Here is a 23677-nt window from a genome sequence, read left to right on the forward strand (position 1 = left end):
TGGGAAGGGAGGGAGGGAGTTAACACATTTACTGATCTCTAGTCTGAAACTACATCCAAACAGCTCTCAAAAGAAATATTCCACAACTGGCAGCAAGCCAGCAGGCAGGCAGACAGGCAGACAGGCAGACAGACAGATAGACAGACAGACAGACAGACGGCTCCTGGACCTGTAGGTGACCCCTGCATCATCTAGTGGCCGGGGCTCACAACTAGCCTGAGTTGCTTTGTTCTTGGAGGGACTTTTCCTTTTACATTAAAGGTCTTTGCCTAACTTCTCTGTCCACGTGGGCGAGGATGTGTTTGTGCACATGCGCATATAGGTGGGGGAAAAAACGTCAGTATAGAGTGTAGTTCCTCGGGAGCTGCCGACCTGTGTCTCAGACAGGCTTGCTGTCTTCTTAGTGACCCTGAAGCTTTCCGTGGAGGCTGGGCTGGCTGGCCAGCAAGCTCCAGGGAGCCTCCTGTCTGCACCCCCCCGACCCTGGTGATATGGGGCACCCACCACCATGTCCACTTTCCTTTACCATGGGTTCTAGAGCTCATGCCTTTGAGGCAAGCACTTTAACAACTCAACTATCTCCCCAACTCACTCTGTCTTAATCCTCCCTTTGTATTAGCAACACCAAATCTGAAGGGCTCTAGTGTTAGAAAAACCACATACAAGGTCATCACCACCACAGCAGTAAAAGGAATATGCCCAAAGGGTCAGAAAAATGGCCACAGTTCAGGGATGAAGGGATGGCTCAGTGGTTAAGAGCACTGGCTGCTCTTCCAGAAGCCCTGAGTTCAATTCCCAGCAACCACATGGTGGCTCACAACCATCTGTAATGGAATCTGGTGCTCTCTAGCATACTAGAGTACATGCAGAGCGAGCACTCATACATTAAAAAAACAAACAAACAAACAAACAAAAAAAAAAAAACCAGGGCCACAGTTCAGATCTACAACTATCGTATCTGCTAGGGAAGACAATTTTGACACCTAATTTTAACAGGCTTTTTATGAATTAAAATCATGTTTGATTGACAGCAGGTAAGAGAAAAAAAAAGGTGGCCGCTGGCTGTAGTGGCCTTTAATCTCAGCACTCACAGAGCCAGAGAGATTGCTATGAGTCTGAGGCCAGCCTGGGCTACACAGTGAGACCCTGTCTCAATAGAGAACAAAAGGAAAGAAAGGGGCAAAGGTCAAGGACATTGCCTACTGGTCAGTGAGCTCTCCAGCTGTCTTGTATTACCCTCCGGGCCCCACCCCACTTAGTCTGCTCATGGATCAGGAAGTCCTGCCCACACCCGACAGGAACCAGTGCTCCCAAGGTGGGGCTGGGCAGGGTAACCTCCCCTCCTGAGCTGTCTGCACCATATACAGGAGCGCACAGGAACGCGTAGACGCCGGTTACAGGCACTGGATGCTGGAGAAAGTGGAGCAAGCTCCTGAATGAAAATAGTGAGGTCGAGTTCCCTCCTGCCTTAGGAACCTTAGAAAGGGCACCGAAAGCCGCTGAGTTCTCATCAGCTCCCAATAGCCACACTTCCAGATCCACCAAAAATGTTACCCGGTGAGCCCACTAAAGTTCTTTTTTGAGTGGTGGTCGCTGGGAATAAAATTCTGGGTTTCATGTATACCAAGCAGGCATTTTTACTAACCGAACCACATTGTCAACTCTCTTAATTATCTACTTCCCCTCTTTAAAAGTTTTCTAGCCAGGTGGTGGTGGCGCACACCTTTAATCCCAGCACTCTTGGGAGACAGAGGCAGGCGGATCTTTGTGAGTTCGAGGCCAGCCTGGTCTACAGAGCGAGATCCAGGACAGGCACCAAAAGTACACAGAGAAACCCTGTCTAGAAAAACCAAAAACCAAAAAAATAAAGTTTTCTAAAATTATTTTCTAGTATTGGGACTCAAAGCCAGGGCCTCAGGCCCTCCAAGCAAACACCTTACAAAGAGCCAGCCCCCAGCCCGAGTCTGTTTCCTCAGAGGTCTGACAAAGCCCAGGCATCTCCCACCGGCTACTTCTCCTTCCCCCCCTCTTCCTTCCTTCCCACTTCTTGGGTGAAGTCGACAGCCGCCAACACCAGCACTACTCCCAGGGTGCCAGACAGTCAGAACCACATGTCTCTCCTACACACAAACCACGATGACAGAATGGGGACAGGCCCAACAACAAACAAGGACCATCACTTGACCCAGGTTGCTAAATGTCTAGGAAAGTACGGACCGCGCACACACGAAGGGGGGACTCTTGACTGTTTCCTGACTGATTTATACCCAGATGGGAAGGAAGATACTGCTGTGACCCGACTCACGTTGGGAAACTGATGAGGATGAGAAGCCTCAAACTCTGACATGTCGGAGGATGGTATTTAGTTACAACCTGGCCACTACCCCAGTGGAGTAGAAAAAATAAAATTCCCCTTCTGAAAAGAAACTTGATTCGTTCCTGGTGCAGAGAACAGTAACAAAGGATATTTTGGGGGTTGGAGGGATGGCCCAGCAGTGAGAGCACCGGCTGCCTTTGCAGAGAACCTGGGTGAGGTCCCCAGCACCCACACGGCAGCTCACAAGCACCTGGAACTGCAGTTCCAGGGGATGCAAGGCCTCGTCTGGTCTCCATGGACACCAGACTTTGCAGTGAGAAACAGACACACAGGTAGACAGACACCTATACATAAGATTTCTTTCCTCTTTAAGGCACTGCAATGTTAACAACCAAATACAGGTGTCCAAATGTGTAAGACTAAAAGCAAACCACGGTGGCTCACAGCTTCAGTTTGAGGCCAGCTTGGGATACAGAGCAGACTTGAGGCCAGCAAAAGCTACATTTTGTCTCAAAACAACAATAAACAAAACAAAACAAACCATCACCCAAAAGGTGGGTTCTGAGGATGTGGGAGAGTACTTGCCTAGTATGCACCAAGCTCTGAACCCAAGATGGTAAACTGTGCCTCTAATCTCAGCACTCAGAGGCAATGTAGGTGGATCTCTGTGAGTCTGCAGCCAGCCTGGTCTATGTACCATCTGCATAGTGAGACTGTCTCAAAACAACATAAATAAGTAACAAAAACTAAGATAACATAAAACCCAATCACAGTGACTCTTTAGGAGCCAGTGGACAGATGCATGTCCTGGCCCTGACGCCCTTCTCATTTCATAGAACACAATGGCATGGGATCCGAAGAGAAAGGAACCCAAAGGGTCCCACAGCTACACTGCATACAAGAGACTGTACGAAGCAATTATTCAGGGCCGGGGTGTGGCTCACAATGAAGGACCCGCCTGACATTGGCCAGGATGAGATAACGCACTAGCTTAGGGTGTGCAGGATCAAATCCACCCCAACCCAAAGAGAAAAAGAAAAAAGGATATTCTGAGGGTTTATTCTACTGTCTTCTATATAGTCTTTTTTGGGGGTGGAAGGTTTGGTTTTTTGAGACAGGGTATCTTTGTCTATGTATCCCTGGCCATCCTGGAACTCACTCTGTAGACCAGGCTGGCCTCAAACTTACAGATCCCCCTGCCTCTGCCTCCCGAGTGCTGGAATTAAAGGCATATGATTAGCTGTCTTCTATGTAGTTTTAAAACTTCTTAGACTTATTTTTCACTAACAGCAACAGGAAAACACGAGGTTAAGTCAAATCACCTCATTTCATCCCTAAAATGAAACAATTCTTAAAACGAAACAAACCAACCCTCTGGGGCTGGTGAGGATGCCTCAGCAGCTCAGAGTGCTGTGGCTCTTCCAGAGGACGCGCGTTCAGTTGTGAGACGGCTCACAACTGCCTGTGACTCCAGATCTAGGAGCCCCGACACCCTTTTCTGGCTTCTGTGGGCACCCACACCCTCACACAAAGTCGCATCAACTCACATATAACAATTCTTAACAGTCGCTCTGTAACGTTTGGTTTGGGAGAAACATACTCACCAAATTTCTTGCAGAAGAGCTGGTCGACCATCTTCCTCAGCTTGGTGATGCGTGCATACCACTCCTCCTTCACTGTGAGGGGACAGCGGAGGTTCCTCAGTTCAACAGCTTTTACTTACTTAGGTGGTCAAACGTTACGAGAACACCCTAAGTTAATTTTTCTCCCATTCTCTGACAGAAGTTATCTCAAAGGCTTCAGGAAATATTTATTAATCCTCATGGGGCAACTCCCACTCCATCCAGAGGAACACAAGACAAAGTATGACCTTTTTCCTTCAAAACCACATGACAAAATTCATGGCTCCATATTCTAAAAAGATAACCTTTCTATGTCCTGAATTAGATAGAATTGATGACCCCTTATCCAACTGACAAATGTAGATTTTATAATACACTTTTCTTTCTTTCTTTTTCTTTTCTTTTTTTTTTTTTTTTTTTTTTTTTTTTTCCCCAAGACAGGGTTTCTCTGTAGTTTTGGTGGCTGTCCAGGATCTCGCTCTATAGATCAAGCTGGCCTCGAACTCACAGAGATCCGCCTGCCTCTGCCTCCCGAGTGCTGGGATTAAAGGCGTGCGCCACCACCACCGCCCAGCATACAATACACTTTTTAGCTCGTGTATTTCTGCAACAGTAGCTGTTAGCCCTGCTGGCCTGGAACTTGCCAAGAAGAGTAGCCTGTTCTCCCTCCCAAGTACTGGGATTAAAAGCATGACCCACCATGCCATCTGTGCAGGTCTGCCCAAAAATGCAGTAGTTATCTGTCTATGTGTCACAGCTTTCGATGACCTGACCTAAAAGTAGACATGCCCAGGTAGAGGGAATCTTTTTTTTTTGTTTGTCTCGCAGGTTTCTCTGTGTAGCCCTGGCTATCCTGAAACTTGCTCTGTAGACCATGCTAGCCTCTGCCTCATGTGCTGGAATTAAAGGTGTGCGCAACCACACCTGGGTGAAAGAGGTAATCTTAATTTGAGGAATATTTCCAGACTGGCCTATGGGGCTATGTGGGTCATTTTCCTGACTGCTGATTGAGGTGGGAAGGCCCAGTCCACTGTGGGCGGTGCTATATCCCTGGACAAGGGGGCCTAGGCTGTGTAAGGGCTAGCTGAGCAATCCAGTAAGCAGCACTCCTCCACGGGCTCTGCTTCAGTTCCTGCCTCTAGCTTCCTGTTTGAGCTCCTGCCCTGGCTTCCCTTGTGGTGATGAACTGTAACCTGTAAGTCAAATAAACGCTCTCCTCCTCCCCAAGTCCTGCTGGTCAGTGTTATCACAGCAACAGAGAAGTTTTAGCACTCTAGTTTTAGGGCACAATCTACCCATCTATCTGTGGCTATAAATACAACAAGTATTACTCTTTTATGGGGTACTCAGGTTCTGTAATGCTGCAAGCCACAGGAAAACGTAATGGAATTCAGCTACTATCACAAAGTCTTCCAAAGGTCAAGCCATGGCTTTAGAAGTCTTGGTGATATTTTAGCTTTTATATATATATTAGCTGGTTCCTACAGTGATTTTCTTATAATGCTCTGCATGCTTCCAAGAACTCCTAACAGTGTATTTATCTAAAATACCTATCAAGCATCCAAGGCCAAGCAATCTCCTGATCTTCGTGGAAACTACGCCTGTTCCCTAGTCAGGCGGATAGCTTTATTTCTTGTGCTATCTGAGACCCTCCTTTCCTATTACTAACATTATAGGCTCCTAACTTCTTACCCAACTTCTTCTAGGAATGTAGACTGAGCACACAGATCCCCTTCTTGATATACTAACCGATCATTAGCTCTCAGTTGACCTCCTCCTTTAACCAATCCCTTTTTGGGTTGTAAAAGAAAGCCTGGCAGTCACTGCCTGATGAAAATCCCTACCTGCCTTTATAACCCTGTAAGGATTCAAGCCTGGTAACCTGGCTGGATGGGGAGGATTGCTTTGGTTGAGTTTATAACTGAATACTCTAGAGACTTGAGGAGAACTGAAGAGGATTATATAGGAGACTTGGAGGAGGATTAGAGGATAGAACTTGAGGAAGAGACGGAGAATAGAAAAGAGAACAGAAGAACTAAGAGGGTAAGAGCTGGGAAGGAACGGACAAGACGGGAAGAACTAGATTGAAGGGCTAGAAGAGAGTACTAGAGGAACGAGATGGAAGATGAGGAAGAGCCAGATGGGGAAGAACAAGATGAGAAAGAAGGAGATGGGAGAGGAGCTGAGATGGGAAAGAACTAGATGGATGAGAACCTAGATGGGCCGGAACTAAGATGACAGAATTAAGATAGAACTGAGAGGGGACCGCAGATTAATGTAGAGACAAATCAGGCAAGACAGGAACTAGGCATGGGAGCAGAACAGAAGCTGTGTAGAGAGAGAACTGACAGAATAATAAAGTGTATGGACTAAGGAATTTCGTGTACATAGATTCTTCTCTTTTTTTTTTTTTTTTTTTTTTTGTTTTTTTTTTTTTTTGGTTTTTTCGAGACAGGGTTTCTCTGTGTAGCTTTGCGCCTTTCCTGGAACTCACTTGGTAGCCCAGGCTGGCCTCGAACTCGCAGAGATCCCCCTGCCTCTGCCTCCCGAGTGCTGGGATTAAAGGCGTGCGCCACCACCGCCCGGCTAGATTCTTCTCTTTTTATCAAAGATTAATTATCAGCTGGTTGTAGATTCTTCCCCGGGCCCTGGGAGGGGACTATCAGGGGGCTGGACCCCCCTAGTCCCCAATACTATAACGACTGACAGTTGCTAGTCAAAGGCCTATTTCTTCTTCTTCTAACAGGGATTCTCCATGTAGCTTTGGAGCCTGCTCTGAAACTCGCTCTGTAGACCAGGCGGCCCTCAAACTCTCAGAGATCCACCTGACTCTGCCTCTTAAGTCAGGACGTGCGCCACCACCCAAAGGCCTATTTCTTCATGAGGATAGCAACCTGCAGAGGAGGCCATACTGCCTGAGTGGTCACGATTGCCATGCACGCTGCTGTGAGTAACCGAGGCCAGAGACCCACCTCCTGATGCCGGCTTGTCAAGCTGTAAGTCTTCCCGTGTGGAGTTCAGAAGCTCGTGTCTGAAAGGCAAGAGTCCAATGGTCAGTACTTGGCGGACGGTATCTAGCAGGGAGCAAACAGAGCACGCACAGAGCATTCAGTCGTCAAGACGGCCTGCACCCCAGCACAGTTACACTGAACTACACAGGTTTCTACAGAGCATTAAGTGCCAGCTGTCTCTCCCAGAACGTGCTTCATGGAGCCTCTGTGCTCACATGCCACAAATATTTTAAATTTTTAAACTTAGTCCTTTAACTTTATATTATATTCAAAAATACGTTCTTCCACACATCTATAAACTTTTTTTTAAGCTCTGCATATATTTAACATTTGTAGGTGCAAGGCAAGAGACATACTGTATTTTTCTGAACAATCAAACGGCCCATCAAACAAACCCTAATTCACACAGTCCCAAGGAGCTCTTTACTGGAGTGGAGAGCAGGAGGACTATTTCAACAACCTGAGGCGTGAGGAAGTGAGGAAAGTCAGGTGAGGGTCAGTGGACACGCCACTGCCGAAGGATGGTGGGCTGTGCTGGAAAGCGCTTGCTAATTCTAGGAACGGACAGGCAAAGCAGGTAAGCTTTTCCTAGATACTCAGGACACCAACTCCCGGTGAACTCTGACCCCTCACTCACACAGCCTATTACTGTAGACAGGGACACTGACCCCTGTGAACTCTGACCCCTCACTCACACAGCCTATTACTGTAGACAGGGACACTGACCCCTGTGAACTCTGACCCCTATGAACTCTGACCCCTCATTCACACAGCCCATTACTGTAGACAGGGACACTGACCCCTATGAACTCTGACCCCTCATTCACACAGCCCATTACTGTAGACAGGGACACTGACCCCTATGAACTCTGACCCCTCATTCACACAGCCCATTACTGTAGACAGGGACACTGACCCCTGTGAACTCTGACCCTCTCACTCACATCGCCCAGTACTGTAGAAAGCAAAGACTTTTTTCAATCTTGTAAACCATCATCACAAACTTTTTTTTTTTATGTATACAGTGTTCTGTCTGCATGTATCCCTGTAGGCCAGAAGGGGGCACCAGATCTCATTACAGATGGTTGTAAGCCACCATGTGGTTGCTGGGAATCGAACTCAGGACCTCTGGAAAAACAAGCAGTGCTCTTAACCTGCCATCTCTCCAACCCACCATCACAAACTTTTAATATTTCATTTCATTTCTCCTGTTTTTTGAAACAAGGTCAAGCTATGTGGCCCTCACTGGCCAGGAACTCACTACACAGACCAGAACGGCTTCAAACTCATAAAGATCCTCCTGCCTCTGCCTCTTGAATGGTGAAACTAAAGGTCCATGTGACAGAAACATGACTTCCTTCCCATGCCCTGGCATACTTTTTCGGACCTACTCTCTAGACTGACAGTCTTCCGGCCCTCTCATCTGAAATGCAGCGTTGCTACTGTATTTTACTTTGCTAGATTACATTCTACCTACGCCTTCACAGTGCACATACTGTTTCACAGACACTGGAGTGTTCCTCCATCTTCATTTGGTGCTATCACTTTACAAACGCCCTCCCAGATCTTTACACTTTACTCCGTAGTCTTAGTCAAGAAATATGGAAGTGGGGTCAGCAAGATGACTTCCGGAAATACTGCCAAGCACGACAACCTGGGTTTGATCCATAAAAATGCACCCAGTGGGAAGAGAACTGACTCCTGACATTCTTGGACCTCCACGTGTACATGCATGCACAAGCATGCACAAACATAGAAAAATAATGTAAAAAACAAAGAAGGAAAAAGGAACTATGGCATTGTACGGGTGGCTGACATTTTAAGGGGGGGGCGATTCACCACCACCACCACCACCACCACCACCACCACCACCACCACCACCACCACCACCTCTGATGGCTGCACTTGCTCAGCAGTGAAGGAGCCGTCCTCATACACTTTTCTAATTAGTGTGAAGGGTGTCCGACATTGAGAGCTGCTGGTAGCAAAAGGCCATGGGAGTATACAGTAGGTGACAACTAGTGTTCAAAGGGCCAACCTATCAGAACCAAGGGTTCTAGTGGAGGACTAAGCCATCACTCAAGGCATGTTGGAATTATTGCCTTATGAATGAACTGGCTGTTTCTTCTTGTAAACTTCTTGTGCAAGAACAGCTATGACATCTTCCCATTACCAAGCATTTTCATAAAATGTATATATGTAATCTCATGATTACATCTCAATCTATGGGCACATAAATCTGTGGGTGGTCAGGAAGATGACTTTTCATTTAGCTGTATAATTTTGATATACAGAAATATACTATGACATGCTTGATAGCCAGATCCATTGTCCCACGAGACTGTAAACACTTAAAGCATGCTTTGTTCCTTGTGCTCAGACTAACACAGAAAATAATAATCTCTCCTGAGTCTAACACAAACTGCACATGTTTAGCTCATTTTTACCTCACAGCAAGTTCAAACTAGACTAAAGGCCTTTGTAAATAGATCACAAGTTTAAAACTTTACAGTATGCACACGGTCAGAGTCGCAGGTGTCTACCCAGGTAACTAACACAAAACACCCTAGAAAAGCCTGCCAATTCCTCGCTTGCCAAATCTGCTGATAAAAAGCAATGCCTCAGAGTTTGTCACACTGGGCACTGTGCCCCCTCCCTCTGGTCCTGAGACCTTGGAACCCTGCGTTACCATGGTAATGGCTCTGCTCCTTATCTTCTATTCTAGGAATGTGCCTTGAGGGTTTTGAAACTTTTCTCAGATGACAAGGAGTCTCCTGTTAGAGATGTACGGAAAATCAGGCAAGAGAGGAGCTAAGAGAGCTGAAAAGCTGTAGACTTGGAGAAGCAGTGGAAAAAGAGAGAACAGCAGAGAGATCAGAAGCTTGCTTAGAACATACAGTGGACGGACCGAAAGAGCACATGGGTAGATTTATCCATCGGTAAGTGGTTTCCCCCTCTGGACTCTGGGCAGGCACCCTGAACAAAGCTTTTGTTAACCCAACATTGTGCCTCATTTTCCTTTTCCCTCTTCCTACCAGCTTTCCTTATTTTAATTTTCCAATCTTAGGCTCACGTGTGCTTTCAATTTTCCAGACTTAAAAGCATTACACAGATGCTGTGGCTTCTCCCCTCAGCGTGGAAACAGCAAGGGAAAGGGATGACCGCAGGCCTAGCGGGTGGGCAGGAGCCAACCCAGTCACGTATACACACATTCCAAGGTGGAAATCAGGCTGCTGGACAGCCGGCTCAGTAAAACGCTTTCCCCGTAGGCAAGAGGACCAGAGCTCAGATGCTCAGCACTCAACAAGTGTCAGGTAGGCACAGTGGCCTCAGAGAGCAGAGATATAATCCCCGGAGCAATATAGGCTAAATAGACAAGTTGAATGAGGAATCCTGGGTTTGACTGAGAGACCTGCCTCAAAAGAAGGTGGGCTGGGCGGTGGTGGCGCACGCCTTTAATCCCAGCACTCGGGAGGCAGAGGCAGGCGGATCTTTGTGAGTTCGAGGCCAGCCTGGACTACCAAGTGAGTTCCAGGAAAGGCGCAAAGCTACACAGAGAAACCCTGTCTCGAAAAACCAAAAAGAAAAGAAAAAGAAAAGAAGGTGGAAGGGCGATCCACCCCACATACTACACATACAAACACAAGGAAAAGGAACAGAGTGGGACATAAAGAGATACACAATCATCCGACCTTTAAAATATAGTCTGTGATTAATGAGTATCTGCCAGCATTAAAAAAAAAAAAAAAAGAAATGCACCAACCAAACCAGACAAGAGGCCCATACAAGTGCACGCGTCTTACTTCTTAATCACAAAGCGGATCCTCTCCTTTGCCAGCAAGATCCTCTCAAGGCGAGGAATGCCGTATGTCGATGGCCTTCTGAAAGGAATCCCTTCGGGAAGCCCTTCTACATAAAGATCTTCAACATGGGACTGGAAGAGAGGGTATGGGATCGTCACCGGACCTTTGGCTTTTATAGCTTGAGCTTTAGGATGAAAAGAGAAAGGGACCATCAGTACAAGACAAGGTCTGCGCAAACTCCAGAACGTCACTCGAACAGGCAATGCCGCTTTGTCCTCCTGAGCCCTGTAAGCCCAAACCACCATGGTTAGTGTGCATGGTACAAACGGAACTGCTGAGTCCTCGTTATTCACACATTCACACAAGGAAGACATTCTTGATCTGCACAAGTTACAATAAAACCTATTTACCCCAGGGTAAAATGACGCAACAGTTACAGAAGCGTCCCAGCCGGGGGTCCCTGTCACACCAGCATCATCACTGTGGGCTGCTGCTTTGTGTACGAGTGCACCCAATAAACATGACCATGTACGTTCAAGTTGCAAGTACATCACACATGTCAGTGGTTGAGCTGGACACTAAGCACAAGCTCACTAATCCCCTGGGCCCACACACCAGGTTATAGAACACAGTGAGAATTCCTCCTCCTCAGCCAATTACCACCCAAGCTGCGTTCAATTCTTAAAACATCAAGATTGTTATGATAATTTCATAGTAGTTGGCACACATTTATTTTCTTATATACAAAAGAATCTTGATGGGCATGGTGGTGATTCCACCACCCAGGAGGCAGGGGGATCGCTGTGAGTTCTATGCCAGCCTGTGCATGGTGAGATCTTATCCCAAGCAAACAAACAATCCAATCTATTAGTCTCAACAGCAGCCTTGGTTCTCTATGGCTGAGGAGCACAGGGTAGGGAACTGCCGTCATACTAAACTACTGTAGCTCAGAAGAGGGCTAATTAAAATATGAAAACACAAAGACTGAGCACAGACCATCTACCAGCCGGTATCCTGCAAGGACTGTGCCGTCTTACCAGGTGTCTACTCAGAAGAGGAGGCCAGGAGCATGAAGACATGGCACCCTGGCCTAGCCATGCCCTGCCTGCTGGACCTCACTGCCTTTACATAGACTGTGTCTGTGTTTCCTAACTAAGGGAGCCATAAAGGGAATAAAGGAAAATAGGTACCATTTAGCAAATTCATTAGACTGTGACTCTAGACTTTCATTGTAGTTCTCAGCCACAGTTACAAAATACAGGTCGGGGGCTGAAGCGATAGGTCAGTGGTCAGGAGCATCTGCTGCTCTTGCAGAGGTTCAGTTCCCATTGTGCACACGGCAGCTCACAGCCATCTCTGTACCAGGCACATGGGGGAACAGAACATTCCTGCACTCAAAACACTGATGAAGCTAATATAAAAATAAATAAATCTTTTTTTAAAAAAGGTTCCCAGGCAGCGGTGGCGCACACCTTTAATCCCAGCACTCAGGAGGCAGAGGCAGGGGGTTCTCTGTGAGATCAAGGCCAGCCTGGTTGACAGAGCAAGTTCTAGCTAGGAGAGCCAGAGCTAAGGAGAAACCCTGTCTTAAAAGTTTCCAAGAGCCAAGATCAACAAAATTTGAATCTGTATGGATCTGAGCCAGGCTCACACCTTTAATCCCACCACTCTAGAGGTAGAGGTAGGTAGATCTCTGTGAATTGGATGCCAAGCTGATCTTCATCGTGAATTCCAGGAATCATGCCCCATAGTCAGAGTCTGCCTCAAAAAACAAAAAAAAAAAAAAAAAAAAAAACACTAGAGCATGAAGTGTTTGTGTGTGTAAGTGTGTGTAAGTGTGTGTGCTTTACCTCCACTTAATGGTACTCTGGAAACTTAGGCTTCTGATATGCCCTTCTGAGAGACAGCTGTGAGGAAGACCTAGTGCCCGGCAGACCCGCCTGGCTCATCGCCTGGCTGACCTGAGCAATGCCCTGGGAGGACGACCGCAGACATACCATATTTTCTTTCGAACAGCTCCTCCACTTGTTTCCGCAGGTCAGTGATGCGTGCGTTCCATTTCTCTGCAAACAAGAGGAGGCTATTTTCAGGACGAGGGCGGCTTGGCACTGGGCGCTCTCAACAGCAGACGACCTGCCTATCAGCCCATCCCAGGCTGCTTCTCCCTGACTTTCCAAGTGTTTTCCCCTTTTCTGTGCCTCTTAAAAGCCGTTGGAGGCTGAGGGACATTTGAAACTTATTTTTAGAACCGTCTACAGACTGCCTTTGTAGCTTTTAAACTTCTTAAAGATGGGCGATTGGAAAAGACCAGTCCAATTGAGCACCGCAAAACTGCAGCAAAGAGAGGCCTCCAAGGGTCCTGGGGGGCACCCCCTGAAGCATGCCAGCTGTGGAGAAGCAAGGCCACATAGGGAGGTAACTGCAACTTCCCCCTACACTGGAGACACTCCACAAACTCACACATACACAAAATCCCGATAGAGCCAGTAGATGCAGCAAAACCAATGTGGGAGATCCAGCTGCCTTCATCAAGGCTGGGGTGGGGTTCAGTGCTGGGAGAGCACTGGCCTAGATGAATCCCTGGGGTCTACCCCAGGACGGACAAAACAAAGACATTTTCAAAAGTCAAGTGGTCTTCAAACTATGGACCACAAAACTAACTCACCCCTAATGTTTTACTCGGTCCCTTAGGAGAAGTATACTGGCCACTGGAGGTACAATTAGTAGCCGGTGGGCAACAGAGCGGAACAGAACACCAGGAGAGATAAAGTTCACAAATGTAGGTTTGGGGGCTTTGAATAATGGGGCGCCAGATGCCAACACAATGCCATTGCTTACAGGCGACACAGATCCACTACCTCCTGTGTCAGAGCTGACCACGGCCCAACCTCTTAGTCCTCCCCCCTTATCCCCCCCAACCCCCACACCCCGCAGGTCCTTACCGAAGTTGAACTCCCTGACTTTGCGCTTGCCAGCGTTGACGGGCTCTGGGACTGGCGGCGGAGGGGGCGGCTCGTTGCTCTTTGGCCTCTTGGTGGGCGGGGAGTACTCGTCATCTTGAGAAAGAAAACCTTCATTACTGCAGGAAACAGCTGCTGGAGCCACAGTGCGGCGGAGAGGACAACTCTCGGCACTCAGGGGAACTCGGCACGCGACCACCAGCTGCACCACCCCGCAGGCCAGCTGCTCGGCCCCTCTGACCAGTTCCTCTCCTCTAAAAGCTTCCGTGACCACAGCTGTGCTCGGTTAAAGTGCTCTGAGAAAGAAAGGTTTCAATGGAGGCAGCGATTTCTACTGCTAACAATGCAGGTGTGTCATGAGAAAAGGAAGATGAACCCTGAATGGAAGCTAACAGATTATTCCAATGGCCTCAAACAACGGGGAGGGGAACTATGTCAATACTGCCTGCCCTTGGATACTGTTAGTTTGGGGATTTTTTTTTTTTAATTGTTTCTGTTGGGACATTCCATGGCATTGGGCTCTCCCACTAAAGCACACACCAGCCTTTTGTTGTTGCTGTTACTTGAGATAAGGGGGTTTGGACTCAGGATCCTCCTGCCTCAGCTTCCTAAAGCTCCACCAAGCTGGCTCTGTAAACAGTCTCCAGAACACAAAGTTTCCAGAAAGAAAGGAACAGAGATGTTGACTCCCTCGACATAGGACCATGTACAAATACCCAGCAGGACGGGAGCATGGAGTACACACAGGTCAGCACACTTGGGAAGTTCATGCTTATTTCAATGGCATGGAAGGGACCTCCAAGGAAAATCCCGTCTCTCAGTGCACCTGATACTAACGCCAAGGACAACTGACCCAAGGAAGAACAGCCACTATCATCTGGTCCCAAGGTGGTCAGGACCCATAGCTAAGCTGTCAGCTCCAACATCGTCTGTAAATGTCGCTCACAGAATCTTTATTGTAAAGACATAGTGTAGAATGTCAGGTATAGTGGTGCACACCTTTAATCCCAGCACTTGGGAGGCAGAGACAGGTGGATCTCTGTGAGTTCCAGGCCAGCCAGGGCTCCACAGTGAGATTCTGTCTCAGAAAGGTAAAAAGAAAAGTATAAACAGGAAGATCAGAAATTCCAGGTCATCCGTAGCTGAACACCAAATTCAAGACCAGCCTGGAATACAAGTGACCCTATCTCAAAAATCAATCAATGGGGGCTGGAGAGATGGCCCAGAGGTTAAGAGCACTGACTGCTCTTCCAGAGGTACTGAGTTCAATTCACAGCAACCACATGGTGGCTAATAACCACCTGTAATGAGATCTGGTGCCTTCTTCTGGCATGCAGGCATACATGCAGGCAGAATACTGTATACATAATAAAATTAATCTTTAAAAAAAATCCAGGTGGTGGCGGCACAAACCTTTAACCCCAGCACTTGGGAGGCAGAGATAGATCTTTGTGAGTTTGAGGCCAGCCTAATCTATAGAGTGAGATCCAGGACAGGCACCAGAACTACACAGAGAAACCCTGTCTTCAAACTGCCCCCCCCAAAAAAAACCAATACCAAATAAACAAACAAACAAAACCCTGTCTTGGAAAAAAAAAAAAAAAGCAAACAGGTTGAAGCCAGATGTGGTGGCCCAAGACTGTAATCTGTACTCAATTTGAGAGAATGTCAAGGCCAGTCTGGGTTTCCAAACACAGGGAGGAAAAGGTGTCATGGCACACACTTGTAATCCCAGCAGAGAACAGAAGTTCAAGGTAGGCTACACAGGAAGTTCAAGGCCAGCCTGGGAGCATTAGACACCGTCTCATTTTTAACAAGAAAAAAGAAACAAAGAGAGGCTAGCCAGTGGCTGAGATTTGGCCCCAAAAAACTGGGGCTCAGACTGAAGATAGACTCTGGGTTTAACTTTCTACTAGGCCTCTCAAAAGATGGTCTACTTCAAACTGAGGCTGAGGAAAAACACCAAGGCAGATTTTCTTTAGTGTCAAGAGGTCACTTCTTAGGCTGGATATAGAAGCTCACACCTTTAATGCCAGAACTTGGGAGGCAGAGACAGGCGGTCTCTGAGTGCAAGGCCAGCCTGGTCAACATAGTGAGTTCCAGGACAGCCAGGGCTGCATAGAGAGAGCCTGCCTAAAAAAACTAACAAACAAACAAAACCACCTCACTTAAGTCCTGAGTCAGTCAAACCCATTTCAGAATTCAAGATACACTGACGCCTGTTTTACGAAGATGACCTAATGGGGTCTGGAGGAGTGGCTCAGTGGTAAAGCAATCGCTTACAAAGACCCTAGTCGGGGTGCGGGGGTGGGGTGGGGTGGGGGGTGGGGTGGGGGGGGTGGCTCATCTTTTCCTGGGCTCCAATCCAGAACTTGGAATTTCATATCTGGTTATGCATGAACTGTTTAAAGCATTCTAAATGCCGGCTGAGTCAAGCGCCCACAAACTCAACAGCAGCCCCAATGGCTTCCACCCGCCCTGCCCGGGTTAGGCCTCGTTCCGATACCACTGCTCCGCACCGATACCACTGCTTCGCACCATGACCCTGTCTGTGGCCTCAAGGGGAAGGGAATGAGCTGTTCCTGCTCCAGGTAACGCATTCTACTGGACAGGAGCACCACCAGGCATATGTAAAGCTCCGATGTTTGTGGAATGACTACATGAACACATGTCCTACTGAAGGCTTCCATTCAGGCAGCGGCCAATACCCTCAGCATTAATTTCACCAGAAAGAAAGAAAGAGAGAGAGAGAGAGAGAGAGAGAGAGAGAGAGAGAGAGAGAGAAAGAAAGAAAGAGAGGGAGAAAGGAAGAAAGAAAGAAAGATCTTCTCTGGAAAATGACCTACCAACTGTCCACCCTAAGCTTTCCGATGACACCACAGCTCTGAAGAACACTGCGCAAACTCACACCTCTCATTTGCATGCAATCAAGCGGTTGTTCATGCTATGAAATACATACACCGTGGGTAGAAAATGGCTCCTATATTGAAGCAGAATAACACAGCTGTCCGAGTGTGTGGCACACGTCGCTCTGCACTGCCGTCTGTGGCGGTGCAGTGAGTGGTCAGCAGGACCAAAAGCATGCAGAAATATTTGTACGGCCTTACAAAAAAACAGTAACGGAGAAAGAGTCAAGGTAGCTCATCCATGAAAACACAACCCAAGTCTGAAAGCAAATTACTCTAAAGCAACTTCAAACAAACAGTGAAATAAAGTCAGGGTCCGAGGCTGGGCTGCGCACATGTGTGCATACAGGACTCGGTTTGGGAGCAGCACCTTAAAGACAACCAAGGGATAAGGAAACAGCTTTTCCAAAAATTCTCTTTATTAGCTAAGGAGAACTCTCACAAAAGCCAGCTACAACTCCCCAAGCTCCGCCCTCCCCCATGCATCCCCATACACAGATCTGGACAGTCACTCCGTGGCAAGCCTCTGTCAGTGTCCTCCTGAGTGCGGAGACCGTTGAGTGAGCTCTGCACACGCCCAACATCTATGTTCTCTGCGTATGCCAAAGGGAACAGCACCCGACCTAAGCGCCAGCTGTAAGCGTGATGTTTGGGCCTGAGGCCTACGCAGCCAGACAGCCCCAGAGCCACCCGAACGCAGCTCACTTACGGCGGCCGAGAGCTGCCAACCATTGCCTCTAGCTGCAGAGGGATCACCACAAAGAAGAGTCCAGAAACTCACAGACACAGGAAGAAGGGTCAAGTCAAACACTATAAAATACGACCAAGTTTTTCTTGTTTTTGGGTTTCCAGACAGGGTTCCTCTGTGTAGCCCTGGCTGTCCACAAACTCAGAGATGCACCTGCCTCAGCCTCCTGAGTCTTGGGATTAAAGATGTGCACCACCACTGCCCAACAAGTATTTTTTTTCCTTATTCTCTTCTATAAACTCCGAAGAAAATGTAGAAAGATACAACAGGGTTAACAGTCGTCCCGGGCATCAGGAGTGGTTCATTCTTCTTAAACCTTTCTTCAAAGTAGAAGCACATCCCTAAAGAAAACCAAGTTTCTTCTCTAGTCGTGCTTTCCCTTTATGTTTTTTAAGATTTATTATTTTTATTTTATGTGTATGAGCGTTTGCCTTCATGAATGTATGTGCACCACATGCATGCCTGGTGCCTTTGGAGTCCACAAGAGGACGCTGGATCCCGAGAACTGAAGTTATGAAAGACTGTCAGAAACACACGGGCCCTCTTAACTGCTGAGACATCTCTGTAGCCCTGGGCTTTTCCTCTGAAAATTGTTTCCTTCACAGTAGACAGGCATTTTCCTTGTCATTAAACATAATACACATTAGGGACCTTTTGCCATCCTTCAGGTTGTTGACTTGTGTGACTTTGGCGCTAAAAGACAGGATGTACTTTGTAAATAATCAACACAGCCACTATACTAACTCGGTCCAGGTGTGGTGGCGCACGCCTTTAATCCCAGCACTCGGGAGGCAGAGGCCGGTGGATCCATGTGAGTTCCAGGGCAACCCGGTCTCCTGGTCTACATATCAAGTTTCAGGACATCCGGGCCTACATAGAGACCCTGTCTCAAAACAAACAAACAAAAATAACAACAAAAAATAACAAAACCCAAAACTCCAAACCCAAATTGGTTCTTCATCGTATCAAATTTTATTTCTATAATTCAAAGAACTTACTTTTCTCATTCTTATATAAAGGATAAAGTTGATTACCATCTCATTTACATGCTTATAATCTTCTAGAAGTTAATTGGGGTTTTTTATTTAAAAATTTATAATTTGGGGCTGGAGAGACGGCTCAGCAGTTAAGGGCATTGGCTGCTCTTCCAGAGGACCCGGGATCAATTCCCAGCAACCACACGGCAGCTCACAACTGTCTGTAACTCGAGCTCACAGTGATCTGACTCCCTTACACAGACATACATGCAGGCAAAACACCAATGCACAAAAATAAAAATAAATAAATCATTCTTAAAATGTACAATTTATTTCTTCATTTTTGTACGTGTTTGGGGAGGGGGCAGGCACCTATCACTAGGATTGGGAGAACAGGAGGTAGTTCTCATCTTCTATTATGTGGGTCCTGGGGACTGAACTCAGGTCATCAGGATTGGTGACAAGGACCTCTACCAGCTGAGCCACCTCACCAGTCCTTAATAGGTTTTTAACTAAAGGTCACAAAATTTCAATTCTCTAATTGACGATAAAGAATTCAAAGTAGCTTTCAGGTTAATAAAATTATGTTAACGAGGAAGACAAATCTATGCATTAATTTACTGCAATTGAAACATGAAGTATGAAAAGATTTCTTCTATCACGTGAAAGCCATCATACATTTTCAATACAATGGAGACACAATAGGACAGGTCACGGAGAGAGACAGAGAGGGAGACAGAGCACACCCAAGCTCCCAAACCAAGAAAGGTTATGCTGTGGTTAGGAAAAAAGAACTGCCAACTGCGTGTACTGTGGAGGTGGGGGTCTTTGGGACAAAAACTTGTATCATAATGCACCTATCCATTTGCAAAAATGCAGAGATCCACATATACGCATGTGCATATAAGTAACCTATCGGCCATGTACTGCCACCGTCCCCGGATGAAGGGGCAGACTGGGTGAGAACTTCAGTCCCTAGATTCCAGTGCTGTACAAGTGTACCACACTGAGGGGCCCTTACAGAAGAGTCCTGGGAGACACCGAGTGTAAGGGAAGAAAACCTGGATGGCAGTGCACACCTTTAATCCCAGCACTGGACAACAGGCCGGCAGATCTCTAAGAGTTCAAGATCAGCCTGATCTACAAAGCCATTCCAGGATAGCCAAGGCCTCATAGTGAGAACTTACTCTAGAAAAAAAAAAAATTTAAATAGTAAAGGCACAAGCCTTTAACCTCAGCAGCCGGATCACTCTGAATACAAGGCTGCCTGGTCTACATACTAAGTTCCAGGCCAACCAGGGATACACAGTGAGACCCCATTTCAAAACAAACAAACGAACAAGTATTAAGGTAACTTTGCAACTGGGGATTATTTTAATTTTTATTCGTAACCACTGCTTCCAAACATTTTCAAAAGACAAGTAAGTGGCATGGGGGGGGGGGGGACTTGCATTAAAAGCTACTGACTCGCCCAGTGTGATGGCGTACGCCTCCAGTCTCAGCTACTGGGGGAGCTGGGTAGGAGGATGGCAGGAGCCCACTCGTTTGAGGCCACCTTGGGCAGCCTTCTCCTCCCCTCTGCTGACTGAGACACTAGGACCTCCAGCACCTCTTCGGTCTCTTCTATCACAACCCAAAGGATCCTCGAATCTGTCTCTGTGCGTGGATCTAGGTTGGGATGCCTTTTTTCCTCCACTTTTCAATTTCTACTGACAGAAAGCACAGTTTGGTCTACCTCCGGGCCAAATCTACTCTGCACAGCTTAAACCTGTCACCCAGCACTCCTAAAGCAACCGGGGAGAGCCCTCCTGGGGCGTGGGCTGCTCTGTCTTTCAGAATGAATGAGATGCAGACTCAAGTGTGACTGTGACACATACGCTCATGACCAGAAGTGGACTCTTGGAGTCAAGGCTTGAAGAACTAACCTTCAATAGTCACCTCAACTTCAGGGTCCTCACTTGTTTCTGAAGGGACATGTTGAGTAGAATCTTGAAAAAAATAAAATTCTAAAATGACATTCATTATTCAGCATGTTCCATGTGCTCCAACACTTACTGTCTGGTGCTCCAAAAGAAGCCTACAATAAAAGGCAACTGGCATTTGAATTCATTTCATGTTCATTAAAGAGGTTTGACCCTTGATTACCACTAGGGATAAAAGAAAACAAAACGTAGAAAACGCTGGAAGGTGTTAAGGGAACACCAAGTTACCTGCATCGGTGGACTCAAGAGCCCCGTGTTCTTGGAGGAACGTGGGTACAGCAGACTCACAATTGTTCCCCTGCTCTAACTGGAGGATGCCAGATACAAACATGCTTTCTAGTGTGGACACTATGGCCTCTCTCCTTCCAGGAACCCTATGCGTGGTTTATGTATACTGTTAGATAAAACCACAGCCAACACTGTGCAAAGGAGACCTTCGTACAAAGGGGAAGGCGGTGACAGGGGCATGCGGGACTGCGGCGGACTCTCTTGCAGGACCCTGACCGGGATTTGTATTACGACACAGAACGTACGTACACGGGAAATGTTAGTGCTAGAAGCACAGGGAATTTTCGTTAGCGGTCTTTCATTTTGCAAAAGTTGAGAGATTAACTGATTTGCCAGAGACGATGTCTGCTGTTAGTACAGGAATAAAGAGCAGGACTCAAGTGCACTCAAGTTAACTTGGCTGTTAACACTGGACCACATCAGTAAGAATTTCATCAGAAATGAGTCTCCGAGACCCAGGATGTGTTGACAGACTTGTGAAACCGTGCAGCAGTCTGGGTTCTGGATGAACCATGCAGGTAGGTCCTGTACAGAGGCCTGTTGTTAGCAGTATCACCCACCCCAATCTAAGACCTGCCATCACATTTACCTCCCCAAACCCAACAGGGCGCTCACCACACAATCACCTGTGAAGAACATCTCAAGGATGCACAAGTATTTCTTTTTCTGTTTTATTATTTTGAGACAGGGTCTCACTACATAGCCCAGGATGGCCTGGAACTCATGGGTGATCCTCCTCTCTCAGCCTCCCAAGTGCTGGGATAACAGGTGTGCGCTACCACACCCAACTAGAACATCGACATTTTTGAGAGAAATTTATTCCTACTAGGAAGCCTACTGCAGCTGAATGTGCATAGATCAGGCCATGTCTTTGCTAAGATCACCCCTTCACTAGAAGGTCAAAGGTCAAATCCATGAGTTCTTAAATAAAAGGAAACAGCAGATACAAGGAATGCCAAGTTTCGGGATAAATTCCCCCTGTGTTGTATAAACAACAGTTAATGAGAGGAATACTGATTCTGAAACGAGATGACCCACCAGCCATCTCCTGGGAGGGCTAAGAACTACGCCAGCCAGCCAGCCAGCAGGGGGCGCTCCCGCACGCTGTGCAGTCAGGTGCTTACATTCCTAGTGTGTTGGGGCCCAGGCAATGCTAAGGAGAGCTCAGTGGCTGAGTGGCAGCCATTCCTGGGGTAGCTGCGGGTGTGTTAACAGTGAGAAGACGGGAAACTTCTCAGTCACAAAGTTAGCTGTTGCCTACGAGCAAACTGGGGATGATAAATAGCACGTTTTAAAGTTAAATGGAATCACTTTAACTGTAAACTACTGAAAAATAATTAATTCATTCATGGAATAAAATAAAATGGAGTTTTTTTTTTCTCCTCTTTCAATATGGCACAAGAAAGCTAAAAAGAAACAGGACCCACTGACTTGGCACGGCCAAGAGCATCACTAACCATGGCGGCCAGGCCCAGTGCCTTTAGCACAGTGAGGGCGGGCCACCACATGCCTCCTCTCTAAAACTGAGGGTGCTGGCCGTGAAGGCGCGGACCACCACCGTCTCATCTCCGAAGAACGGGCAACAGACGGGAAAAGTCAAGGTCCTTCTTTCCTAACCTTCTGCGGGTATTTCCACTTCTGTTCCTTCGTTGCCTTCTGAGGAATGACGGCTTCCTACAAAGAAAATGAACAATATATACTAAACCAGTAAAAAAAAAAAAAAAACACTAGCAGTAAAAGAAGAAAAACTAGGTGACCATACACTTTAATATAATAAACATACACGCAAAGATTTTTTAAACTCAGCAATAAATTCAAACAATGTTTTCTAACTCGGAAAAATCTTTAACTCTGCTGCTATTCGGAAGCTGCGGACTTTTGGAAAGGCAAACATCCAGAAGGAGGCTATGCAGGGCTGGCTCTGGTGTTAGTCACTGCCACCGCATGCTAGATTGCCGAGGGATGCTGGGAGCTGAGAAGCCGTGACAGTCCAGGTACCATGCTCATCGGGCAACAACCCACAAACAAACCACCAAATCAGAAGACCGTCTTTCTTTGCCTAGAGACTTAACGAGGTGTCAAAACCAAAAAAACCAAACCAAAACAAAGTCAAGGCTTATTGTGTGTGGAATGTGCCCTCTTTCCCTTTCTACCGTGATAGAAGCTACGGACACTAGTCCATAATTTAATCACAGTTGTACTTAAACACTTGAATTAAAATTCTAGAGACTATTTTTAGTTTCAAAAGCATTTTAGTTCAGGAAATAACCTGCCTGCTTCTGGACATGGGGCATACATCCAGCCACCTGTTGGGTCAGGCAGCCAGGAGGAGCAAGAGGACCAACCAGGCACCGCACGAGAGCCGCCAGCCAGGACACCAAACGGCCCCTTGGGATCCAGTGCACAGCTGCCCCCAAGTGCATCCTCAATCTCTAAGTGTCTAAGCTGGGGACAGGAAAAGAGGAAAAACACCATCGTGCATAAAGGAAAACAGACACCTGCCGGTACAGGAGTCACCGAGGGGCGGGTGGGCGGGCGGGCGGGCGGGCGGCAGGTCTCCTGACGACCATGCTCAGCTCCTGCCTAAGGGGGAGGCCAAGGTCATCGGTACACTTGACCTGGAGGGCCTCAGAGCTCTCCCAGCGCCCAGCGTAGGTCTTTGTGTCGCAATGCTCTGGGCCGTCATGGCCTGACTGTCTCGGGATGCTTCCCACGGGCTCTACAGTGGGGACTCACAGCTAAGGGCAGGCAGCGCTGTATTCGCAAGCCGACCTGCGAGCCACAGGCGCAGTGTGCTTCCTCTGCACACGTTCTTATGCTTGGTGGACCTTCACCTGTGCACTTACGGAGCTGTAAATCCTTTGACTGTGTAAAGTCAAAAGAAACAGATGTGAAGCCAAAACACGAGAAAAGGGAGAAGAGGCCAGCCGTCCGTCCCCAGCATGGCCGAGATACCGGGGGCAGGTTAGGGAGGCTGCTGATGCATACTATGACCCTGTGTGTCCTCTCCGGTCTACTAAAATCTATGAAAATGGAAGAGACCATTCTATCTACATTCCAGCG

At 47.3% G+C, this 23677-nt stretch overlaps 1 protein-coding gene across 26 annotated transcripts in view; it reads right to left on the reverse strand.

The window, feature by feature from the left end:
- Gtf2i (general transcription factor IIi) overlaps positions 1-23677 on the reverse strand; it is a 97799-nt gene that overhangs the window by 19614 nt on the left and 54508 nt on the right. For 12 of the 26 annotated variants that reach the window (XM_076560569.1, XM_076560577.1, XM_076560562.1 and 9 more), the window contains 7 exons: positions 22232-22288; positions 20270-20332; positions 13696-13809; positions 12751-12816; positions 10754-10937; positions 6912-6970; positions 3922-3993 (listed from right to left, as the gene is read on the reverse strand). In XM_076560569.1, the coding sequence (XP_076416684.1) occupies positions 3922-3993; positions 6912-6970; positions 10754-10937; positions 12751-12816; positions 13696-13809; positions 20270-20332; positions 22232-22288 (615 nt within the window). The remainder of the gene's footprint in view (positions 1-3921; positions 3994-6911; positions 6971-10753; positions 10938-12750; positions 12817-13695; positions 13810-20269; positions 20333-22231; positions 22289-23677) is intronic. The other 14 variants (XM_076560582.1, XM_076560574.1, XM_076560583.1 and 11 more) reach the window with 2 other exon arrangements.

Source organism: Peromyscus maniculatus, chromosome 23 (genome assembly GCF_049852395.1).
Source record: "Peromyscus maniculatus bairdii isolate BWxNUB_F1_BW_parent chromosome 23, HU_Pman_BW_mat_3.1, whole genome shotgun sequence".
In the NCBI taxonomy this organism is placed as follows: Eukaryota; Metazoa; Chordata; class Mammalia; order Rodentia; family Cricetidae; genus Peromyscus; species Peromyscus maniculatus.